We start from the raw sequence: 24,065 nt of genomic DNA, 5'->3' as shown, positions 1-24,065 counted from the left end.
CCCATATCCTTTTGTCTTTCCCTCTCCTTCCCTCTTTCCTGACGAGGCAACCGTTGGTTGCGAAAGCTAGAATTTTGTGTGTATGTTTGTGTTTGTTTGTGTGTCTATCGACCTGCCAGCGCTTTTGTTTGGTAAGTCTCATCATCTTTCTTTTTAAATATGTTAAATAATTTAGTTAGATGTGAATTTGTTGAGGTGAACTACTTTAGCCATAAATTTGCTATTTTATCTTTTCCAGGGGCTTTCCAATTGTGAGTAGAATTAATTGCTTGGGTGACTTCCTGTTGCAAAATTATCACTTCAGGCATTTGTGGTATCATCTTGTATGTGTGTGTTTCTGCTTGTATCCATCGTGCATGCCTGTTATGTTGTACCGGGTTTGACCATATGTTGCTCCAGAAGTGCTCCATGTCTGTTATGTTTGGTGGATTGTCTATTTTAATGTCCATGTTATCTAATGTCTGGTAAAATGTCTTTTGGTCTGTGTTGAATGTTTGGTTCTGTTTTCTTCTATTTTCACTTTTTTTGTATCTTCTAAGTCGTTTGGCCAATGCTTGTAATTTCTGCTTCTTTTCATCTAATTGCTCTATCGCTTCTTGTTGTGAGATTTTACCTAACCTTTTTCGTTTTTTTGTCCGATATTTCATGACTTATAAATTGTGTTAGCTGTCCGATGTCTTTTCTCAGTTTTTCTATTCTGATTTGTAGCCTGTGTTGCCATGCTGGTTTTGTGGGTTTCTTCTGTGTGTTAGTTGGTTCTGATCTCTGCCTAGTGTGTATATTTAGTGTAGTGAGTGCTCCTATATAAACCAGTAGTTGTAACTCTTCCATAGTTGTATTTTCATTTATTTTGTTGTGTGTGATTGTGTTGATAGTTGTTGTTGTTGTTGTTGTTGTTGTTGTTTCGACTTGTGGGTTATTTGGTGGTCTATGCAAGAATGGTCTAATGTCTGTATTTGTGTCTTTGTATTCTATATACGTCAGCTGAAATTTTTCTTCTGTATCTAACATGTGTGTCACTTCGTGTTCTATTTGTGCTTGTTCTGGTGGCTGTCTTAAGATTTCGTTTTCGTCTGATTGTTTAATTGATGAGTGTTGTTCTTTGTTTGTTTGCTCTGGGATGTTTGAGTCCATTACTGTATTTTCTTCTTCTTCTGATTGCACATTATTTTGTTCCAGTATTTGTTGTGCTTGTTGTTTGATGTTTTCTAATTCTGACTGGGGTATCCTGTTATTTTTGATTATTACACGGATCTGATCAGCTAATCGTTGTTCTGTTAAAAATTTTAATTCTGGGTATCTGGTAATAAATGTTGTGTATACTTGTTATCTGTATCCAGTTGTGTTGGTTCCTAACTTTGTTGCTTGGTAATAACAGAACATGAGGTGTCAGTTAACTTCATCTGACCATCTCATCCTCTGCCTTTGTTTTCCTTCTAGAGTGGTTGCAGGAAGCATATCCTGCAAAACACCTCTATTTGGATTTAAATCATTTTCCGTGTGGCTAGCAGTGTCGTTACCATTGTGGACAGGCATAGGGTTCAAGCGTCATCCCCGACCATGACAGCGCTTGTCCGAGGCTTCATTAGTTCTGTCCTGAACCAACTAATCACACTAAAAGGAGGGTTAGCCCTATTAGTGGTTTGTTCTTTTCGTCGCCTTTTACGACTGGCAGAACATACCAGAGGCCTATTCTTTATTATTATTATTATTATTATTATTATTATTATTATTATTATTATTATTATTATTATTATTATTATTGTTATATGTTTATAGTGGGGAATTTCAGCACACAGCTAATGGTGCAAACAGAATTTCAACTGAACTTATATATCAAAAGTTGTATAAGAGAATGGGAAATCACTCGAGGCCCGTATGTGACATCAATGTGCACACTTATCACAGGTGGGGGGTTCTGAGAGTTGGAGAAGGGTGACAGTTTTCTGGATGGGGTTACACCATCTTTAGAAGGTTGGTGGTCACATTCCTCATGGTCATTCAGTACGGGAAGTGGCAGGCAAAGTTTGGGGCAAGTTGAAGGAGGCAGCATCAGTCATTGCACAGCTGCATTTGTTACGTGTTTGAAATATTTAGCATTCTGTGGGACTTAGAAATATCCTGGCACTCTCACTATTTTGTGCAGAGTTGAACTTAGTTTTGGATAAAGTGTGGGAAATTTATTTAAATTTTTGAATTAATCAGCATTTAGGACAGAAAATTGCCAATTAGTCAGTTTATTGGTGAGAATAGTTCAGTAATTTCATAGCTGTGAACACTGTCTGGTGTTTCCCAGTTAATTTATTCATTTTTTAAAATTTGTATACCGAGTTGCTATCCACTATATTGGGAGCTAATGATCTTTTATCAGTTCAGCATAATAAATTGTGTTGATCACCAGTAAACAGCTTAGTGAGAGATTAATGAAACAATAAACTATTTTATTAAAACTTAATCATCAGTAGTTGGATATGTGATTTCATAATGGCACCATGACCGATCTAGTAGATATTAGGTTTCTTACTAGTCTTCAGTAACTATATTACTGTTATTTATAAATATTTAAAGTGACTGAACCTTTAGGAAGTAGTAGTCTGCCCCTGGACTGACAGAGAGGGAGCTGGTGATTCACAAGGTTAAGCAGTTCGCATGATGTAGTTTAATGTACCAGATATCTCACTCTAAAGCCATTTACCTTTGTAGGTGTTCACTCAAGAGATATCATCCTCAAACAGTGAACAAGATGAATTTACAATCCATTAAAATGGTGTCGGCTTCTGAAACACTGGGACAGCTGAGCACATAATCTACCATGATATTATGCTGTGGGACATGGCTTCAATTCTGGTCCAAAGCAAGTTTTGTTTTTGTTCTGTGATTTTATTTATATATAACTGCTTTCATTATGTTGACTACAAAATAATTGATAAGGAAATAAAATACAATTAAATTTGTATTTAATATGTCATAGACATATACAGATTTGAAACTTCCTGGCAGGTTAAAACTGTGCCTCCTACCTTCCAAACTTCACAGAAGCTTTCTTCCGAAACTTGCAGAACTAGTACTCATGGAAGAAAGGATACTGCAGAGACATGGCTTAGCCACAGCCTGGGGAATGTTTCCTGAATGAAATTTTCACTCTGCAACAGAGTGTGTGCAGGAGAGCTTCTGTGAAGTTTGCACGGTAGGAGACAAGGTACTGGCAGAATTAAAGCTATGAGGACAGGTCATGAGTTGTGCTTGGGTAGCTCAGTCAGTAGAGCACTTGCCTGCGAAAGGCAAAGGTCCCAAGTTCGAGTCTCGGTCCAGCACACAGTTTTAATCTGCCAGGAAGTTTCATATCAGTGCACACTCTGCTGCAGAGTGAAAATTTCATTCTGCATGTACAGATTTATTTATGATGATATTGTTCACAATTTTTAGTGTAAAAATTATCATAGGTACGTTAGTAGCATAAATTATTCTTGATCCATGAATACTGTGTGAAGGACACCTAACCACATTTGCATTTAGTTTTTCAATGAATTTAAGGGAAACTTAAATCACTGACATCCTGAAATACTGGTTTTTTATGTTACTTTTGCATCCATAAAAAAATCTAACTAAAATGTCACTGCCTCCACCTTATATTCAGTTGTATATACAAATGCATTTTGAAATAGATAAAAACAAAAGTATTACACAATGTGTGGCAAGCCTTGAGATCCTAAGCATTCCAGACTATCATCATACATGCTTGCTTTCTCACCATTATGAAAACCGATATAATTTTAATGGGTGGTAAATTCATCTCACGTGCTTCCTGAGGGTATCACCTCCTGAATGAAATCTCATCAGGTTGAATATCTTTAGGGTGAGACACCTGGCACCTTACACTCCATCACCATCCGTTCTTTGATATCCCTCAATTACCTAGTGTTCTCCTTGTATTATCTGACTGAATTGAAGATCGTATGTGAGAGAACTGAATATATCATCTTCATAGACAACCATCACTAGTATGTAACTACCATAATTACCAAATTACCAAATTAAAAAAAAAATCTTTATCCCCCTCTTCCGAAAACAAATGTTAAACTCAACTTCAGAGGAAAAATATTTAAATTTGTCTATAAATATCGCTTACAAAACTCCTGTCTGACACAGTCTACAGTCTTGCCTTTATGTGATGGATTGTTACCAGATGAGGGCCAGGTAAAAGTGAAGGTACAGACAACTGTGTTATTTACCATGAGATTGTTTATTCAGAACAGGAGCGTCAAAAATGTGCAACAAACTCTAGTAAAAAACACTGAAACAAATGATTTTTGCTCCATGCAAATTGATGCTTTTAAAATTCCAAATTAATTTAAGGAAAATGTTACTGTCTCCCCAATGCAGATTGCACAAGTATAATGATGTTAAAACTAAAGAAATTCAAGTTGTTACGGACACACACGCAGGCAATTTACAAGTGGAATAAAGTGATAAATAACAGTACTGATAAACTATGTTTCTTAAACCACAGAAGTTCACAGGGTTGCAGATTGTTGATTTAGTTAAAGATTTGCACAGACAAATACAGACCTTAATTGGTTGACAGCAAACTCTGTACCTGATCATATATGGAATTTAAAATAGGTCATCAGTATTCTGGTTTGAAGACCCGATACTGACGTTATGCACAGCCCATGAAAAACCATGTGGAGCCAAGCTGCCTCTGCTGGAAGTGAGCTGCTGTCCAGTGCAAACTGGCCATCGCTCAGCCAATGGCCAGCTAGTGTGAATACATGTGCCTCCCAGGGCCAAAAGCAGGTGCTTTAGTGCCCACGGCTATTCAGGCAGGTTATAACTGTGCCTAACACACTAATTCTACAGACATCATTCTCACTGTCATCACATGGCCCTCTCCAGTTATGCAAAACCAGCATTTCTGTATATGATGTTCCTTGATACAGCAAGTAATCTTGCAAGAGATACATGATCACTTTTGGTGTGAGGCCATGCCCAACAGAATCCTGCATATAAGCCTGCCCAGGGCTGGCCTGAGCCAGACGTAATTCTTGCACAGTGTTGATGTAGTGGAAGTGTGCACCAGTCAGTCTACTAGTTCGGTTTTCACCATGGACTTTGTTTAAGAGTATTTGCTCTTCAGTCTCTGTTAACAACTAACTGGATTCTAACACTCCACAAACTGAACTTTGGTCAGACTGCTTACTTAAAGATAGCTTGCACTGCTCTTAGAAGCATTCTATAACTTAATTTGTTGAATAAACTGGGCTTTGTCTCCAGTGCAAATGTAGACTGCCTTTGCAAAATGTCTGGAGTTCTGTTAGATGGTTTCAATGAAGGAAGCTAAGGGGATCACTAATTGGGCAATGCAACCGTTCAACAAATATTTACAACTCATAAAAGTGAAATTGTAAGTGTAAAGAGGCTTCATAAAGCATGAATGAATAGTGGAGGCAGAGTAAGAAAAAAAATAAGAGGATAAACATGAGATAAAATGAAAATGGAGGAAGATGGTATTCAATGTCCCATCAATAAGGTCACCATTATATTGTGTAGCTAAGATGGAGGAGGGTGGAGAATGAAGGAAAGAATTGATAGTGATCTTATCAAAGGCTTCATCTTAGCATCTCCTGAAGCAATTTAGGGAAATCATGAAGATTACGAATCAGGATTACCTGATGAAGATTTTACGCTCATTCCTACTGAATGAGGCCAGTGCCTTAATTACTGCAGTATCTTGCTTGGATCATGCACATAACACTGGCCGAAGACAAGCAAATTCCACATCAACCAATGCCAGAAGTCAGTAGATTGAGATGAAAACCTGCACAGACTTTCTATAAGAACCTAGCTCACCACTAAAAAGTTTTTGATGATGCTGAGCCACAGTCATACAGCATTTTTTGAAAGAATACAATGCCATAGGACAGCAAATTACTGTATTTTTCTTCCGTATAATCTAGATTTCAGTATCACGTATCTGAGGAAGGATGTGGGTACCAGCCCGGTTTTCATCTACAGCAATGTGGGAAACAGCCTAAAAACCACACCCAGGCTTGAAAGCACAACGTAAAATGCTAAAAGTTCTTAGACCATTAACATGTTGTATCAGGTCTTCTAGAGTCTACATTCTCTACGATGTAACTATAAAAATGACATCAAAGGCATGAGATAGTATTGTTTACCTGTTTTGGGCTGACTTTACCAGATATGATGGTGTAAGAGCCGAAATCTAAATTACGCAGAAGAAAAATATAGTAATATACAGAAGGGGAGGGGAGGGAGGAGAAAGCATGCCATTCAAACTTACCATCCATCCACAATGTAGTGTGTTTCAGTTCACTTAATTACTGAATGTTTCTACAACAACTGAGCAATGAAAAATTACTGGAACATGCACGTAGGAAAAACTATTAGGCCATTACCAATTAAAGCTTGGTATTTACTGCTTTGATAATTGTAAAGTCATTAAGTATCTCAAATCATTATTCCCTCTTGGATTTTCCACTGTCTGATTCAAATAATTTGAGACTGGATACAATGATTCTAACAACATATCTTTTGCTCAATTTAATTGATCAATTTGAAGTATTGTGCAATCATATTGCATTGACAAGGGGAGCCCACAACATTCGGACCTCAGATTTACTTCAAACTTTGTACACTTTCGTCCATTGCCACAGCATAGTGTGCTAGTAGTAAGGGGTACTACTTAGGTCAGTTCGAGAAAATTACATGAGAAGTTTTATGCATCCAATATATACGCTAAAATAAATGACAATATTGTGAAAAGGGTAGTTTGCTACCCACATGGCTACTGGCAAAGCCAAACTGAGCTACAGCGCATGGTAGGGGAAGGAATCTGAGTGGTGAGGTAAGGAGGAGGCTGGGGTGGAGAGAACATGGTGTGTTAGGGTAGGGAGCACACAGGGATGAGGTGGGGAGAGGGTAGGATGGCTAGGTGCAGTTGGGAGGATAGATGGAGGGCATTGGTGGGAGGGGGGGGGGGGGGTAGTGTATCAGAAAAGGAGAGAAGTAGAAAGACAGAGTGCATAGGTGGACTAGAGGGCTCCATTGGTATATTTCGAGAGGTACTGCTCATCATTACAGATGTAACAGCAACGAATGACCTCTTGGTACTGAATCCAGGGTATGGCAATGGGCACCCATGTGATACCATCCTATGCCAATCTATTCATGGACCATCTAGATGAATCTTTCTTAACCACCCAGAATCCCAATCTCCTCATCTGGTTCAGATTTACTGATGACATCTTTGTGATCTGAATTGTGGGTGAGGAGTGAGGGGACTCCCCATCCACATTCCTCCAGAACCTCAACACCCCCCCCCCCCCCCCCAGCTCCCCCAATTTGCTTTACCTGGTCATACTCAACCAAACAAGTCACCTTCCTCAATGTTGACCTCCGCCTAAAACATGCCTAGATCAGCACCTCCATCCATATCAAACCTTCCAATCACCAGCAACACCTCCATGCCATAAAAGGAAGTCCCTTCCATACAGCCTAGGCAACTGTATCTGTAGTAACAAGCTGTCCCTCTCTAAACATAACAAGGGTCTCACTGAGGTCTTGACAAACCATAATTAGCCTCCCAACCCAGTTCAGAGTTCAGAAATAGATATCCCATGCCTTATCTCTTCAGTCACCCACCATCTCCCAAAGCCCCACTGTCTGGCCACAAAGGAGCATTTCCCTTGTGACTCAGTACCATCCAGGACTGGAATAACTGAATCACATTCCCTACCAGGGAAATGAGGAATGTCCTACCCAATATCCTTCCCACCCCTTCTGCGACCCACCAAATCTACACAATATCCTCATCCATCCCTACACAACCCATGCTCCCAACCCCTTGCCTCATGGTTCATATCCCTGTAATAGACCTAAATGCAAAACTTGTCCCATACATCCTCCCATGACAAACATCACCTATCCCATCGCAGGCATTGCTAACTGTGACACCAGTCATGTGATCTGCAAGCTCAGCTGCAGCCACTACCCAACAAAACAGTCTTCATTCCAATGACTGCTTCTTCACAACCTGTACTATCTGGATCCTTCCTCCCAAAACCAATTTTTCTGAATTGTGCAGGTGGAAACCTTGCCTGCAATATATCCTACTTTCCTATAAGTTTGCCTCCCCCTTTGTTAGTCACTGTCCATCACCCACCTACCCTCTTCCCTGTGCCCGTGTCAGCACTACACAGCCTTCTATTCCACCAATACACCCACAGTCCACTGTCTATTTACTTCTCCCCCTTTGCAACCCCCTCTCCCCGTGCCTTATGTCTAATCTTCTGATTGCACCCAGCTGCTCTATCCTCTCTCCACCTCATCCCTGTATACTCCCACAACAAGCTCTTTACTGTCCTTCACTCCTATCCTGCTATCCCTCCCTCTTCCCACCCCAGCCTCCCCCTTACCCTCATCACCCAGATTCTCCCCAATCATGTGCTGTAGCTCGCAGTCTGGCTTCAGGAGTGGTCACATGCTTGTGTGTGTGTGTGTGTGTGTGTGTGTGTGTGTGTGTGTGTGTGTGTGTGTTGGATTCAGGAGGAGGCCTTTGAGTCGAAAGCTTACATGCTCAGCAGTCTCTCTCTTGTGCCTGTCTGCAATTATGGACTATATGGTCAGTAGCAATCTATTCTTTTCATAATATTGTCAATATGTAACGGAGCATTGCAACTCTGAGCATGAGCTGGTGCCAGTAATGTGGTTAGTGTTCAAGCTCTGTAATTGGTGTGTTACTGGATTGAATGTACAATGGTACTTGCCAATAATTATGGATATAATATTTGTTGCAGTAGTCAAAATAACTAAACAGCCAAACAACATGGAAATTCAATAAAAGTTCATGCAAATGCAAGTTTTTTTTTTTTTTTGTTATAATACCTTTTAAATGTCATATATATGAAATAATAACAGGGTAAAGAATTTTACCAATGTTGAAAAAAATATACATTCAAATAAAAGAGAAAGGATAAGTAGAACGCGATCCCGTGCTGCTCCTATTATGGAGCTTCAATGCTAACCACTTGGCTACTGCGACCTAAGTGCTCAGAGTTGCAATGCACCAGTATATTTGACGCATAAAACTTCTATTCCCATTTTACTGAAACTGCTCACATAGTATGTCTTACTACTTGGATATTATGGTGTCCTAATGGACTACTAGAAGTCTGCAAAGTTTGAAATAAATCCATGATCTGAACGTCATGGCCTCCCTTTGTGAGTTGATTTATACATTAATGACACTGTACATCTCTCTAACTCACACACCACAAATAGTACATTATGCTCAGGTTGCTTCAGTTTTATTGTATGACAAAGATAGTGAGGAAGTGGCATTTTCAGCAACTAATGGGGCATTAGAATCAATATTTCCTCAAGGACTAAAGACCTATGTAAATCAACCCCAGATGCTAGTATCTGCAACTGTTAACTCACAACACTCATGCAGAAGCAACATATGTAGGATAATTATGGTGAAAACAAACATCTGTAAATTCCTACGTGTCCATCGGCACTCAGACCTTTGGTGGATTAACCAGTATAGTTGTAGAGTGTTCTAAACTAAGTAATTACCTGCATCTTCTTAACCAAATGTCCAAAATGATGCCCACCCACACCCTGAAAACTGGGTATAGCAGGACATTCTATCCCTGTATTAACTACTGCACGGAAATCTGTAGTTGTGCTACATATGTATACTACTGTTACAAAAAAGAAGGTTAATGACTATGCATGGACTGGACTACAAAGATTTGTGCTGTGAAGCTTTCACACAACACAAATACTCCACTACTTGTCCTTAGTACCTCTACAAATTAATTATTGTTTTGTCTCCCAGAAAACTGTAAATGTAATGAGATATATGACCACAACGCCAGGTCCATAGGTAACTACTTCAGACGAAGAGCTAAACTAAAAACAACAGACCAGAGCTCATATATTAATGGGTTGATAAATATAATAAGCTGCCAGAGTAAATGAAAATTAGTAGCAAGAAATACTTGAAATAGTTGAAATCCAAGCCAAAAAATGTTAATTGAAAGGTATCTGAATGTATTCACTTAATGAATTTTAAAGCAGTAAACATTAAGAGACCAATAGTGTACTGTAACATTATACATACATAAGCTAGACATACAAAGTGTTTTTTATTAACCAAGAAGACAATTTTATAAAATATAGAAATTATGGTATGTGGTAACTAATGATTGTTGTTGTACTGGTACGTGTAAAAATTGTAATGTACTTTGATAAGCGTTGCTGATTATTGTGATTGCTACCTGCAATACTAAAACCTATATGTATTTGACATTTGCAAAAGCCATCATATTGGTGACACCACACAAAAAATTAAATAAATTTAATTTTAAAAAATTATTCACTATTAAGGAGAGGTGCCATTTGTTATACCAAGTGGACTTTCGTCCAAGTCTTTAGACATTTCCAGGTGTGTTTAGATGAAATATTCACATTATTCCTATGTATGCAGGGACAAGCAATGTCACCACTGTCAATATTTTGGGACCACAGTGCATGACTGCTAAAATATATTCGTGCAAACAGCCTATCAGAAGAAAAGGCAACCTTACTTGACAGCACTTTGTTCTTTTGACCACTTCATGAAGGGTGATTTACATGAGTAATGTGATGTGTTGTCATGCACTGTGGCTCTAAAATACTGTCAATGGTGATATATCTCATCAAAGCATTCACAGGAATGATGTAAATATTTTCCTTAAATGCACATGAAGGTAGAAGACAACTTTCGAAACACATAGTGTGAGGAATAAATAAATAAATACAGTGTAAAAGGTCAAACATCTGACTACTTATATCACCTTGGCCATCAACTTTCTCAGTTTCAAATTTCATAAGGTAAGTCTTCATTCTCATTTAGTATTAAAGCTGCCATCAACCCAAAAGTTTATCTGACTGAACACCTTAGTGATCATAATAAGGCATGGTACTACTGATGGTGGTATGCCCTTGCTTTCCTCCAACCTTTTAATTGACTTAACCAGCCAGTTACAGATGACAGATGGACCTACACTTTAACATGGACTTCAAAACAAAGTACACTTTAGCAGTTTTCACATTCACAAATTATTTCCAGAGGTGCAAGAAACAATAAGTGATGGAAAAAAATCCCGGGACTGGCTGGGGTTGAACCTCAGATCACTGGACTTTTAGTATGTCACTTACCCACGCTAATGCTCATTTTACTACATAATTCCAGATATATAATCAAACTACTTACTCTTCAGTTTTTCAATCTGCATCAGAGCCTTGTCTGTATATTTCTGTGCCTTGTCCATGTAGCCCGCCTGCATACTGTGCATTACAGTGACTAAGTAGACCAACACATACAAGTGCTCTTTCGGCATCCAAATAAACATATCACCAACATTTGGACCACTGACCACTGCATAAAGAAAATAAAATATATAGTTTTATGATGTTTGATCATAACTACCTTTCTGTGGAATTATTTTAAATACAAGCATTCCTGGTATCTAACGTACATTTATGAAACAATTTAATTCTATTTAAGAACTTCCTTATGTTATTTGGCATTGCAATTATTAAAAAAACTCGACATATGCAGAAATGTGATGGAAACAAACAACATATGGGCATGCACAAATTATTAGTGTTAATACAAGAGATCTTTTGTGGAATACAAACAGCTGAATCAGTAATGGCAGCTGAAAAATGCTCTTGACGGAGCACAACAAAGAGGGATATGTTCCTCTTTAAATGACTGAGAAGTGGGAAACCAGCTGCATCAATCCTCATTCCATCTTCCTCATCAAAACTTTCGGCATGCAAACATATTCATGATCTTTTAATGCAGAACATTCTCTTTTATCCAGTCTCTCTTTGTAGTGAAGTTTTCATACTCAGCATCTCCCTCTCACTACCTAGTCTATCTCCTTTTTATCTCATTGGTACTTTCCAGTGTCAGTCTCTCTCCCTTCCACTGTCACTGTCTTCATCCATTTCTCTCACTATACCCTACCACGGTCTCCTATGCCACTTTCATTGCCTCTCTGTCCCACTGCCATTGTGTTCGTCCCATTCTTCTTCCTTCCCATTACCACTGTCTCTTTCTTTCTCACATACAGTCTGCTGTCTCTCTCTTCAGCCACCAATCTCTCTTCTCCACACATGTCCTTGGGATGGTTTGCTCAGGGTTCTGAGCCCTAGATTGGGAAACTTTAAAAAGTGGATGTCGGGGATGGAGGAAAAAGAGCAAATTTCTTCATGTTAAAAGTTCACCCATCTGGGGTGGTCGAGACTCCCAAGCCTATGCATGGTCTCCACTCATCTCTATTTTTCATTTCCACTACCTCCACTCTCCTTTGCTCTCACTTCTACTATCTCAATCCATTTCTCTTTCTCTTTTACTGTCACTGTCTCTCAACGACCATCACTATCTCCTCTCTCTTTGGGTTCTACTGCTATTGTCTTCAGCCATGTCTCTTTCTGGCAATATTTTGACAAGGATAGATTGCTATTCACAATGTAGCGGAGGTGTTGAGTTACAGACAGGCACAACATTTGACTACTTAACACGTAAGTTTTTGACTACAAGGGCTTTTTCTGAAATAGATAAGGCGCACACATGCACATGACCACACTCAGTACACCTCCGTGTGTGTGTGTGTGTGTGTGTGTGTGTGTGTGTGTGCGCGCGCGCGCGCAGCCCACACAAACATGGCCACTGTCTCTGGATGCCGAGGCCAGCAGCAGTCAGTAGTCATGTTTGTGTGAGCTGCATTTGCATGATTGTGTGTGTGTGTGTGTGTGTGTGTGTGTGTGTGTGTGTGTGTGTGTGTTTGTTTTGTCTACTTCAGAAGAAGGGCTTCTGGCCGAACGTTTACATGTTTAGTAGTCTTTTTGTTTTGCCTTTCTGTGACTCAACACCTCCACTGTATGGTGAATAGCAATTCACACACACACACACACACACACACACACACTGGCACTGTCTCCTCTCTCTTCCACTGCCACTGTCTCTCTGTCACTCTCTATCAGCACATAGAAGTGTAAATATATTTGCATGCAAAAATTTTTGGTGAGGAAGGCAGAATGAGAATTGAGGCAGCTGGTTCCCCACATTTCTGTCAGAGTCTTTTAGTAAGGAGCATATTCACCTTTTTGTGCTCCAACAGGAGCATTTTTTCAGCTGGTTCCTTTGTTTTCCCTGTAACAGGAGAGTGTACTGCTTATATAAAATGAAGTCAGTACACCAGTTATGTTTTGACAGTTTATCTATTTACTTTGACATGTATAAACAACAAATAAGTACTCATAAGATTAACACAACATTGTCTTCCAACCAATGCAGGTTCACTTTACCCTACTTTACATAAAAATACACAACAGTTTTAGGTTACACGTACACATACACGTACAATTTCTTATGACAAAATATTTTTTTTAATTTTCTTATGCTGCCCGGCAGCATCATTGAATAATCTCCATGTCAAGGCAGCCCGTATAGGCGTGAAGTGTCCATTACACAGAGACAGTGCATCACAGTTGTACTGGTGAAACAACAAAGGTAACTGAAAACATACTTTGATGCCCTCAGAACCTTTGCAATGAACCCTAGAACCCTCGCCATGTGTTCTTTACATCAACTAAAACTACTTTTACACCTCAGACTGGATACTACATGCATAAGTATGGTATCTTTGAACCTCTGGATCTAGGTAATGCATAATGATATCGAAAAATGTTCCATGGACCTCCAAAAACATAACCTTAAGAAAATATGCTAAAAATTTCAGCAATTTGCCATGTATGGAAATCGAAGTGGCCATCACCACAATTGGTACTTTTGGCACCCAAAAATCATGGGTTTATTGATGTTTTTCACAAAGCGCTGATGAACAAAAGGTGCTTTTATAAACCACTTAAGGCCAACCCTAGACATCACCTAATGAAAAAAAAAACTTTATTTGGTCAATTAGCCTCGGCTGGAGGAAGTGTGTAATGTTTAAATTTTGACCCTGTACAGTAGGATAGCAACAAAAGCTTTCCTGAAGAATAGAAATATGTTAGCATCAAATATAAATCTGTGTGTCGAAAATTATTTTCTGAAAGGATTTGGCTGGAGTTTAGCCTTATATGGGAAGTGAACGATTAAAAGTACAGATAAGAAGAAAAATATAAGCTTTTAAAGTGTGGTGTTACAGTAGAAGGCTTACAGGTCAATATATCCAATGAAAACGCACTGCAATGAATTGGGACAAGCTCTACAACACAACTTGACTAAAAGAAGAGAGACATGGATAAGACAAGTAATGGTACATCAAGAAATAGTAAACTGGGCAATGGATGATGTATGGAGTGCGGAAATTGCAGAGACAAAGAATTGAATGCAGTAAGCAGGTTTAAATAATTGGAAGTTCAAGCAATCATTCTTCCTGTGAACCATAGGTGAATTAAATAGGAGAAAGCCCTACTAATTGGTGCAATGGGAAGTATCCTCTACCATGAACTTCCCAATGGTTTGCTGGGTATAGATGTAGATATATAGATGAAGGTACACAGAAAAAGGAAGATTAGGATTAAACACACCAGTCATGACAATGTCATTACACATTAGAAAAAAACTTAAACCTGAGGTTGGTAAAGAAATAGGCTTTGCCCTTTTGTGGGAACCATCTCAGCATTCACCTTAAGCAATTCAGAGACATTACAGGAAATATAAATCTGGATGGCCAGATGGATATTTGGGCCACCAACATCCCAAATACAACTCCAATGTCTTACCACTCCACTGCCTCACTTAGTTCATTATACAGAGCTAAAGAGATAAGCACAAGATAGTCTGGCACAAGATAGTCTGGCAGCATATCTGAGGAGACAAGGCCCTGGATGAGCTTGTATAATTTATTTAAATAATGTATCTGCACAAGATAAGACTATAAGAGAGTTTACAATGCATTTGGAGAAGATAGGGTAGGGTGACAAGCATGAAACTAAAAACAGAACAACTGTTTCTGTGAACAAACTGAAATAAAATAATAAAAAAGTAAATGAAACTTTTTACATAAGGCCTCATAAATGTTTTTCTTATAAATTCCAGTCCAAATAAACATATCTAGTACTGTTGAGAGAATATTGTTTGTAAATTGTACCATCATTTCTGCAATTGTTCAGATGTAGAGGTTCCCTTTTGCTTTGCTTATTCCTTGGAGGAGAGGTTTATACGAGAGAACCATCATAACACCTCCATGTATTATGATTAAATGTTAATACTCAATCACATAATTTTAATTTCTGTAGTACTACTGACCCAAACTAAGAACATAGAGAGGTAAAGTTAGAAAAAATAGAAGACTTTTGTTATACATTGTGAGTGAGGCAGGTGATGGTTGTAAAATTAATTTGCTGTTTGTTATAAATGCAGTCACTGCAAGTGGCATATGAACTCCAAAAATGTCTCATGGCACAAAAGTAGTGGTACTATGAACACAGCAGGAAACAATGATAATCACTGATCTCTAGTGTCTGGATGCGGGCTCACACCTTGAATAGCTTCCATTAGCTTGACATAATCAGAAACCTTTGTGTCAGCAGTCTTATATGAACACGGTCTGTATAGAAACGTGATGTATTTCAGTTAATAATAACCAGTCATAATTTGAATTTAAAAATAGTTTTTATAAATACAAAACTTAGCACAAAAGTAGCAACAACATCGCTATTAGATTCCACAAGAATATATCACTAGTGAATGTGTGTACAGCACGATAACAGGGACTGTAGTGTTCACTTCAGTGCAATTTAACCAGGCACTATAATAAACAAAACTTGAATACAGAAAACAAACTTAAGCAGGCACTTAAAAGAAACCCATTGATGATAAAATAATTTCAAAAATATTTGTAAATAATGTAAACACCACAAAGCAGCCATCACAAAGGAAAGGAAATGAAATGTAATGTGACAGTGACAAACTACAACAACAAAAAACATTGACCTTCCTGGAAAACAGAAAGATGACTGAATTATCCAACAACACAACCAAAATTACTGGAGGGGCATGCAGTAATTCCTGACTTCTTTACACATGAAAAGACAAAATGTAACGAGTCTAAGAACACCTGGATTAAACAGCTTAGTAAAACTCAGCAAGGTCTAATATTAAAAACAATGTTGTCAGAATCATATATCCACCATCAAACCACAAAACATACTCTCATACTGCTACAGAACTTCATACATGCAGAAATAGTAAAAATTTGTGCAACAAAATAAAAAAAGGTAGGTCACTGGTAATCTTTGCCATTATGTTCACTCACACTAACAAATGAAATTTGAGTAACAACCAACACAGAGAATAATAAAATAATAAGTAATGAAGCAGATACACATAAACTGTTTGATAATCGCTAAATCTAACAACAACAAAAAATTAATTCATTTTCAACAATGATTTCTACCTAAAACAGGAAAGAATCCCAATGAGACCATCAATCAGTGGACTCTAGCCAATATCTTCCTCAATCCCATCAAGAACAAATTTTTTGCTGCAACAGGGAAACCAAAATAATATATTGACTGATATGCTGAAGACATAATATGCCGCACAGATGCAAAACCCAAACACACAGAAAAGTATATGAGGTCATCCCGGATATCCATCGACAATCATTTCACACCTAATTTGAAAATGAACATGATAAAGAAATTTGTGGCTATCAAAGCACTATGAACTACAGCCAATATGATTTTTTGTCCCAGTAACTGCTTCTAATGTATTTACCCATAACCAATCAAATCAACAAATAATTTTTATGTATATGAAATATTAAATGATCCATCTCCGGTCAACAAATAGAATTACATTATATATAAAGCAGCTGCTCAGAGAAATAGCTAACAAGCACTAAGTTAAATTAGAGAATAAAGCAAAAAAATAAAATAACCAACACAAATAAACAAGCTGAGACAGGATCTTAGAAAGAGAGCCAACAACAGTTTGTTTTCATGCCTACTGGTCTTTGATTTCGCAGTTTCATTGAGACCTGTTGCATCTGTTCTCCTCATCTCCATTTTTCAAATTTTGTAATACTTAACTCTAAAGTTAAAAAGACAGCAAATGAACCAATACAAAAGAAAAATAAATACTAGAAAACCACGACTAAAAATTTTGACAGAGGAAATCAAAGTGGCAATTTCAGAGAAACAAGCAGCTTATAAAAAATACCTTTCAACTGTACAGATGATAATCTATGACCCCACCAAAACACTTGGGAGTGATATATTAGTAACATATAAAATTGCATACATGGACATCAAATGATAGCTTAGAAAGCTCTTACAGCATTAGACAAGAGAGAAAGAGAAACTGTCCTGTCAAATAACAACAAAAACAGGACTGGGTAACACATTATAAGACTTTTGGTATGATGAAATTATACAAGAACTTTAATGCAAACATATTAATAAAAAGTAGTGTAAGGATTCGCTCATGCTGATATAGAATTGATGGTGGCTTAAATGATGGAAAGGCGGGTAGGGAACTGGTACTGATCAAATTAACCCTTCATCCTGGAAACAACAGTACATATTCACACTTCCTTAAGAGTTCACACTGGCAGTAACATGACCACATACTCACCAGCTGCAGACCCCCACATAAAACTGCATTGCTTTACCATCATTTAAGAAGTGAAACTGCTTTGTTGGCTATGTGGGGGGACATCCATACTGACACACCAATAAGATCTTTGTTGGACAGAGAGTCAGTCTGCAGAAATTAAACTACTAACTGTCTTTGTGGAAAGAAAGAACGTGTAAAGTGGTGTGCAACTATATTTAGAAGGCTTCTAAATATTACAGTTCACAAAGCATTTGTTGTTTATCAAGCCACTAAGAAGCCAAAGGAAGTTGATGTATAAATTTCAGGGTTTGATCATGACAAAATAAACACACACACACACACACACACACACACACACACACACACACACACACATACTTCCACACAAGCAAGCACACATGATCACTGCCACCAGCAGCTCCAACCAGAATGTGACTACATGAATAGCAATCTGAAGTGGGGCAGGAAGGGGGAGGGATGGCAGGGTACAGGTGGGGGGAGATAAGAGCACTGTCTGGCACAGCATGCAGGGACTAAATGGTGGCCTGACAAGACTGCCAGATGCAGCACCAGGACATGGGGTGTGCAGCAAAAAATGGGGAGCGGAAAGGACAGGTATCTGTATTGGCAGAGGGAAACACATAATGAGGGTGAGGAGACATGAATAGGGAGGAATGGTAAGACAGATGGGGCAGAAACTGTTTTGTGGAGGGTGTGGGTACAGTTGGTTACCATAGACTGAAGTTGGGAGAAACTCGGGAGCAGAGAATGTTTTGTAAGGATAAATCCCATACACATAGCTCATGAAAGCCGGTGGTGGAGGGGAGGATCCATATGGCCCAGGTTGTGAAGCTGCCGCTGACATCAAACATGCTACGTTCAGATGCATGTAGTGCCACAGAGTGGTCTAGGTTGCAAAACAGCTGGTAAACAACCCTGGTTGTTTTCACAAGCGGTCCAGCTTATCTTACCCCATCCAAGGCCAGGCCACCTGTGAAAGCAGCCAGCCTGTTCCTTTCACAGCTTTTTATATTGGTATGGCTACCAACCTGCTGTCCATCAGGATGAACGGCCACTGCCAAACTGTGGTGAAGAGCAAAGTAGACCACCCTGTGACACAACATGATTTGACCATAACATGCTGGATTTCAATGGCTGCTTCACAACCTGGGCCATCTGTATCCTCCCCTCCACCCCCAGCTTTTGTGAACTGCGTGTATGGGAGTTACCCATGCCACCCATTTTCCACTCCCAAAATTATCCCGCCGTCAACCTACAGTGACTTACTGTCCTCTCACCCTTCACCCAACAGTTTCCGCCCCCTCTAACCTGTCACCTTTTCACGCTCCTCACTCTCATCGTGTGCTGGTCTCTACCAATGCATACTCCTGTCCTTTCCCCTTCCCTGTTCCTCTCTCCTTTTCCACTCCCCGTTGTTTCCCTCCACACACCATCTGCCAATGCTGCGCCTGGCAGTTTCATCAGGCCATCATCTAGTCCCTGCATGCCCCACCAGACAGCACTCTGCCAGCCCCCCCCCCCCCCCCCCCATATTCAGCTATACATCCCCCCTTTATCATTTCAGATTGCTATTCATGTGACTGTCCATTCCAGTTGGAGCTGCTGATGGTAGTGGTCATGTGTGCATGAGGTGTGTGTGAATGTGTGTGTGTATGTCTATGTTTTCTTTGCTGGAGAAGGCTTTGGCCGAAATCTATAATGTGTAAGTCTTTTCGTTGTGCCTGTCTGCAACTCAAAGGGTCATATTTATGGTGAGTAGCAATCTATCCTTTTCCTAACAATATCATGTGAAGGAAAGTTGCTACTCACCATATAGCGGAGATGCTGAGTCGCAAAGGCTTTTGGCCGTTAAGGCCTCTGTCAACAACAACAACAACAACAACAAACAAACAAACAAACAAACAAACAAACACACTTTCTCTCTCTCTCTCTCTCTCTCCAGTCGTGTGTGTGTGTGTGTGTGTGTGTGTGTGTGTGTGTGTGTGTTGTTGACAAAGGCCTTAATGGCTGAAAGCTATAACTGTGAAAATCTTTTTGTTGTGCTTATCTGCGACTCTGCATCTCTGCTATATGGTGAGTAGCAACTTTCCTTCTCATAATATTGATACATTCCATCCTGGATTTTCCATTGTTTGATTTATCCTTTCCTGATATTGTTAATATTCCAACTTGGAGCTTCCAAACTCGAAGTTTATTTTATATGATCATATAGGTTTTGAACGTGATAAAGGTTACTGTTAACAATTTCCAAAAATTTTGTTACATTTTAAGAAATAATTGTTGCACTGCAGCAGTTTAAATAAAATGCTGCATTTCTGTACCAGCCAGTTGTGTTAACTACTGCCAGTAAGTTACGGGTAAGCACAGAAAGTATTGGCATGAAAGGTAATGTGGAATCAATTACGTACAGAGGGAGTAGAGTGCTACATCTATTCATGTGTGTTGGAAGCACATGACAAATCTCTCCAAACTGTAAGAAATTGAGAGTAATATCATTGCCCAAGAATGGTGACAAAACAGTATGCCACAACTACAAATGAGTAACCCTACCTGACGACTCACAAACTGTAATATCATGTTTATGAGTAACAGACTTTAAGTGATAGCTTAATATTAATATACTGAAAATAAATGTGATTTAGGAAAGCACTTTCAACTACTGATGGTATCTTTATTTTATGACAACTTAATGAAAACAGCGAGTTTGACTAAGAAAGTTAGATTTACATGTAATCTGAGGCACGCCCCAAGGGAGTGTTGTGAACAAAACTACTGGAAGTTGTCACATCAATTAAATATGTGATGTATGCATACAGAGCTATTTAATGTGGAAAAACCACATAAAATTAATCACAGGTACGGTAGATGATAAGACAGATTCGTTGGAAGAATCCTAGTTCATCCATGAAGAAAATAGCTTACAAAACCCTCCATCAACAAATACTTAATGTTGATTATCAGTGTGGGGTCCTTACCTGACTGACAAGAGAAAACAGAAGACCCGAAGAAGAGCAGTAAGTTTCATCACAGGTTCATTCAGTAAATGTGAAAGCAGCATAGATATGCTCATCCAACTTCAGTAGCAAGACACTAAAACTGAGGTATAGTGCACCACAGCGTAATTTCGTGTAAATATTACGAGACTTTATGTTCCACGAGGAATCAACTGATATCTTGTTTCCTCCTGCATACATCTCATAAAAAGATAATGAAGGTAAGATTGGTAAGATTAGAGAGATTCGAGTTCACACAGAGGCTTAACTACAATTCTTCTTCCTGCAGACAATTAGCAACAGGAATAGGGAAGGGGAGAAGCAACAGCGGTACACAAAGTACCCTCTGCTATATATCATAAGGGGGTTTCTGGAGTATAGATATAGATGTAGATATGCATTTTAAATTTATATACTCTGAGAAAGCCTTTGACAATGTTTCAAGGGAAAGACTGTGGAGTATAATGACCAATTTAATGTGCGATTTGGATGAGGGTTTAAGGGTTTTCCTGCTGTCGAGACTGGTGACATGACGGAGAAGCCAAATACTGGACAGCAGTTTTGTGTGGCCAAGGGAAAGACTGTGGAGTATAATGACCAATTTAATGTGTGATTTGGATGGGGGGTTTAAGGGTTTTCCTGCTGGCGAGACTGGTGACATAGCTGAGAAACCAAATATTGGACAGCAGTTTTGCATTGCAGTACTTGTAGTAACTGCTGGGAATGATGTAAAGTAGCTGGAATTTCTGCTAAAGGCAGTAATTTTCAATTTTTGTTTACTTATGTATTGTGATTTTCAGTCCTTTCCTGCAAGGGGGAAGGTGGGCAGTTTGGGAATTATTCTTCTTTTTTGCCTTGAATTGTGTTTTTAAGTATGAGTCAGTTTATTGATAGATTTGCAGGGGCGGGAGTGTACAGCTCTTGCATGGCAATGAGAGGGGACCACACTGTGATTAAGGTTGAAAAAAATCGATTTTCGGTTTTCATCATATTTCGATAGATTAAGGCTTTATTTAAGTACTCTGAAAAGGATTTTGCTGAATATTTTTTTTTTTTTTTTTTTTTGAGCATTTAAAGAGCATTTCCCTACCACGTGTGTTTATGTGCCATGCCCACTTTTCTGCATATATTTTAGATCTTTATACCCCTACACTGCACGTTAGGGATTTTTTTTTTCCTCCTCCCCTCCTGAGTGTGTTGGCTATCCTTGGAACGCAACGGTCAGTATTCTTTTGTTTCTGCTGTTTGTAAAGAATACGCTTTCAAACACGCAGTTAGTTTTGTTCAAGTGAGATTGCGAGTAGTTGTTTTACTTATGTTTGCAGTGCTTGATTATGTGTGTTTTGTTGCGTTTATTGAAGATGACTAAATGTAAAGGCATTTTTCAAGAAACAACAATTTCGAGGAAACAAGTTCAGAAAGCTTTCTGTACAAGAGGTTATGTCGCCTGGCAACAATGTTTCTAATTGTAATTCTTCAACAAGTGCATCATCAAAGAAGCTCTCGCCATTTCAAGACAGTTACAACGAATTTACTGTAAGTGACAAGGGGTGCAGTAACATTATTATAAATTTGAGAATATTATCAGATGTAATTTCTAAATATGTACAATGTAGACAGTGCGGTGAGTCACAATGTGTGAAAATTTGTGAGAGTGCCAGTTGGAGAAAAGGCCTAGCAATTGCTTTGGATTTAATTTGCTCTAAATGCTCAGTGCCACAAACCTGTTACGGTGTTGTAATAGGAGGAGAGGTATACTCCTACGTGGTGCATCCCAGATGGCGGATAGTGGGGTCCTCACCAGCGTGCTGGCGGACTTGAGCAAAATAAAATAGCTCTCATAGACCACACACACATCCCATCAATCTCATTTTTCACCCTTCCAGATAACATCTGGAATTGTAAACCCTGACCTTGGTCAGACACTTGATCATTGATCAGATAATCAAACAAATATGAGGAGTCTTCTATTGAAAGAATCCACCAGTTTGGACAGTCACAATGAGATTATCCAGGCGAAGACACCATTCAGATATGGTGGGGTGTCACATAGAGGACAAAGGCAAGTCGGAGCGCCTAGTGATACACTGAATGAACAAACAAACATGCAACACATTCCATATAAGAAGGTGCTAAAATTTAACAAACCAGGAAGATTTTCATATTTTGCAACAGTAAATATTAATTCTTTAAGGAAAGTTGGTAAATTGAATCATTTAACAGATGTCTTAGATCAACAGAACATAGTTATCACAGCCCTTCAAGAGTTACACAATACTGACTAGGACACGATCGAATCAGGAGGATATTGACTTTATAAGGGGACCACCAGGAGAAAGGGTAATAGAAAATCTTCCCCAATTCGGTGTGGGTTTCTTGGTACACAATAGAATATTGGATTCCATTGAGAATTTTTCATCCAGTTCCTCAAGAATGGCATTGTTAACAATTAAGGTGGAAAACAAAAGATACACACTGATAAATATTCATGCTCCAACTAATGTTAAAAATAGAACTGACATGGATGGAACGGAAAAATTCTGGGATGAACTTTATTAACTAGTAAGGACCATACCGGAAACTAACATTAAAATTCTGTTTGGAGACTGCAATGCAAAGATAGGATGAGAGAAGAAATTTCGAGGTGTGGTGGGGCGATGGCCAGCACATAAACTTACAAACAAGAACGGGGAACGGTTAATTGAATTTTGTACTACAAATGGATTGGTTTTGAAGACAACCAGGTTTAAGAGAAGATCACATAAGTTAATGACATGGAAATGTCCTAACGTCACGCTAGGAGAGTTCCATATATATCAAGTGGCCATGGATCAGAAATTCCATAAGGAAATCTATAATGTTAAAGTGCTGCGTGGCATCGATGTTGATTCAGACCACTACATTTCAAAAATTAAAATCAAACTGACATCTAAAAGAAAAAACAAACCATAAAAGTTAGATACAAAGAGACCCTAGTTATATTATTAATAATCAGATATACTATGAAAGATCAAGAATACCTTTAAGTGACAATCTAGAAGCCACTGTCAATCGATTAAAAGCCTTGGCTGAAGAAGTAGCTCCTATATGGAAACGCAAGAAACACACTTGGTGGAATGAGGAATGTGATGTAGTGATTTAACGTAGACATAAGGCCTGGTTAAATTACCAACAAAAGAGGACTGAAAGCTCCAGGGAGAATTAATAAATGCCTGACAATCAACCGTCAAAGAAATTAAAAGGGTCAAAAGGCAATTTCATAAGGACTCACTAAAATCTATCGAGGATGCTTTCAATTGCCACAAGACAAGAGATTACTATCAGACATTCCAACAGTACCAGTCAAAATACACAGTACCAGTCAAAATACACTCCACCTACTCTTATGATGAAGGATACAA

General features: G+C 38.7%; 1 protein-coding gene across 2 annotated transcripts in view; it reads right to left on the bottom strand.

The window, feature by feature from the left end:
- Nucleotides 1-24,065, bottom strand: part of LOC126190978 (MAU2 chromatid cohesion factor homolog) — a 203,301-nt gene that overhangs the window by 61,270 nt on the left and 117,966 nt on the right. For both annotated transcript variants that reach the window (XR_007538303.1, XM_049931647.1), the window contains exon 6: nt 11,285-11,449. Coding sequence is in view for 1 of the 2 variants with exons in the window: in XM_049931647.1 (XP_049787604.1) it covers nt 11,285-11,449 (165 nt within the window). In the remaining variant the exon portion in view is untranslated. The remainder of the gene's footprint in view (nt 1-11,284; nt 11,450-24,065) is intronic.

Source organism: Schistocerca cancellata, chromosome 6 (assembly GCF_023864275.1).
Source record: "Schistocerca cancellata isolate TAMUIC-IGC-003103 chromosome 6, iqSchCanc2.1, whole genome shotgun sequence".
Taxonomy (NCBI): Eukaryota; Metazoa; Arthropoda; class Insecta; order Orthoptera; family Acrididae; genus Schistocerca; species Schistocerca cancellata.
Note: the sequence above shows the minus strand (reverse complement) of the source record. Positions and strands in the feature narration are given on the sequence as shown.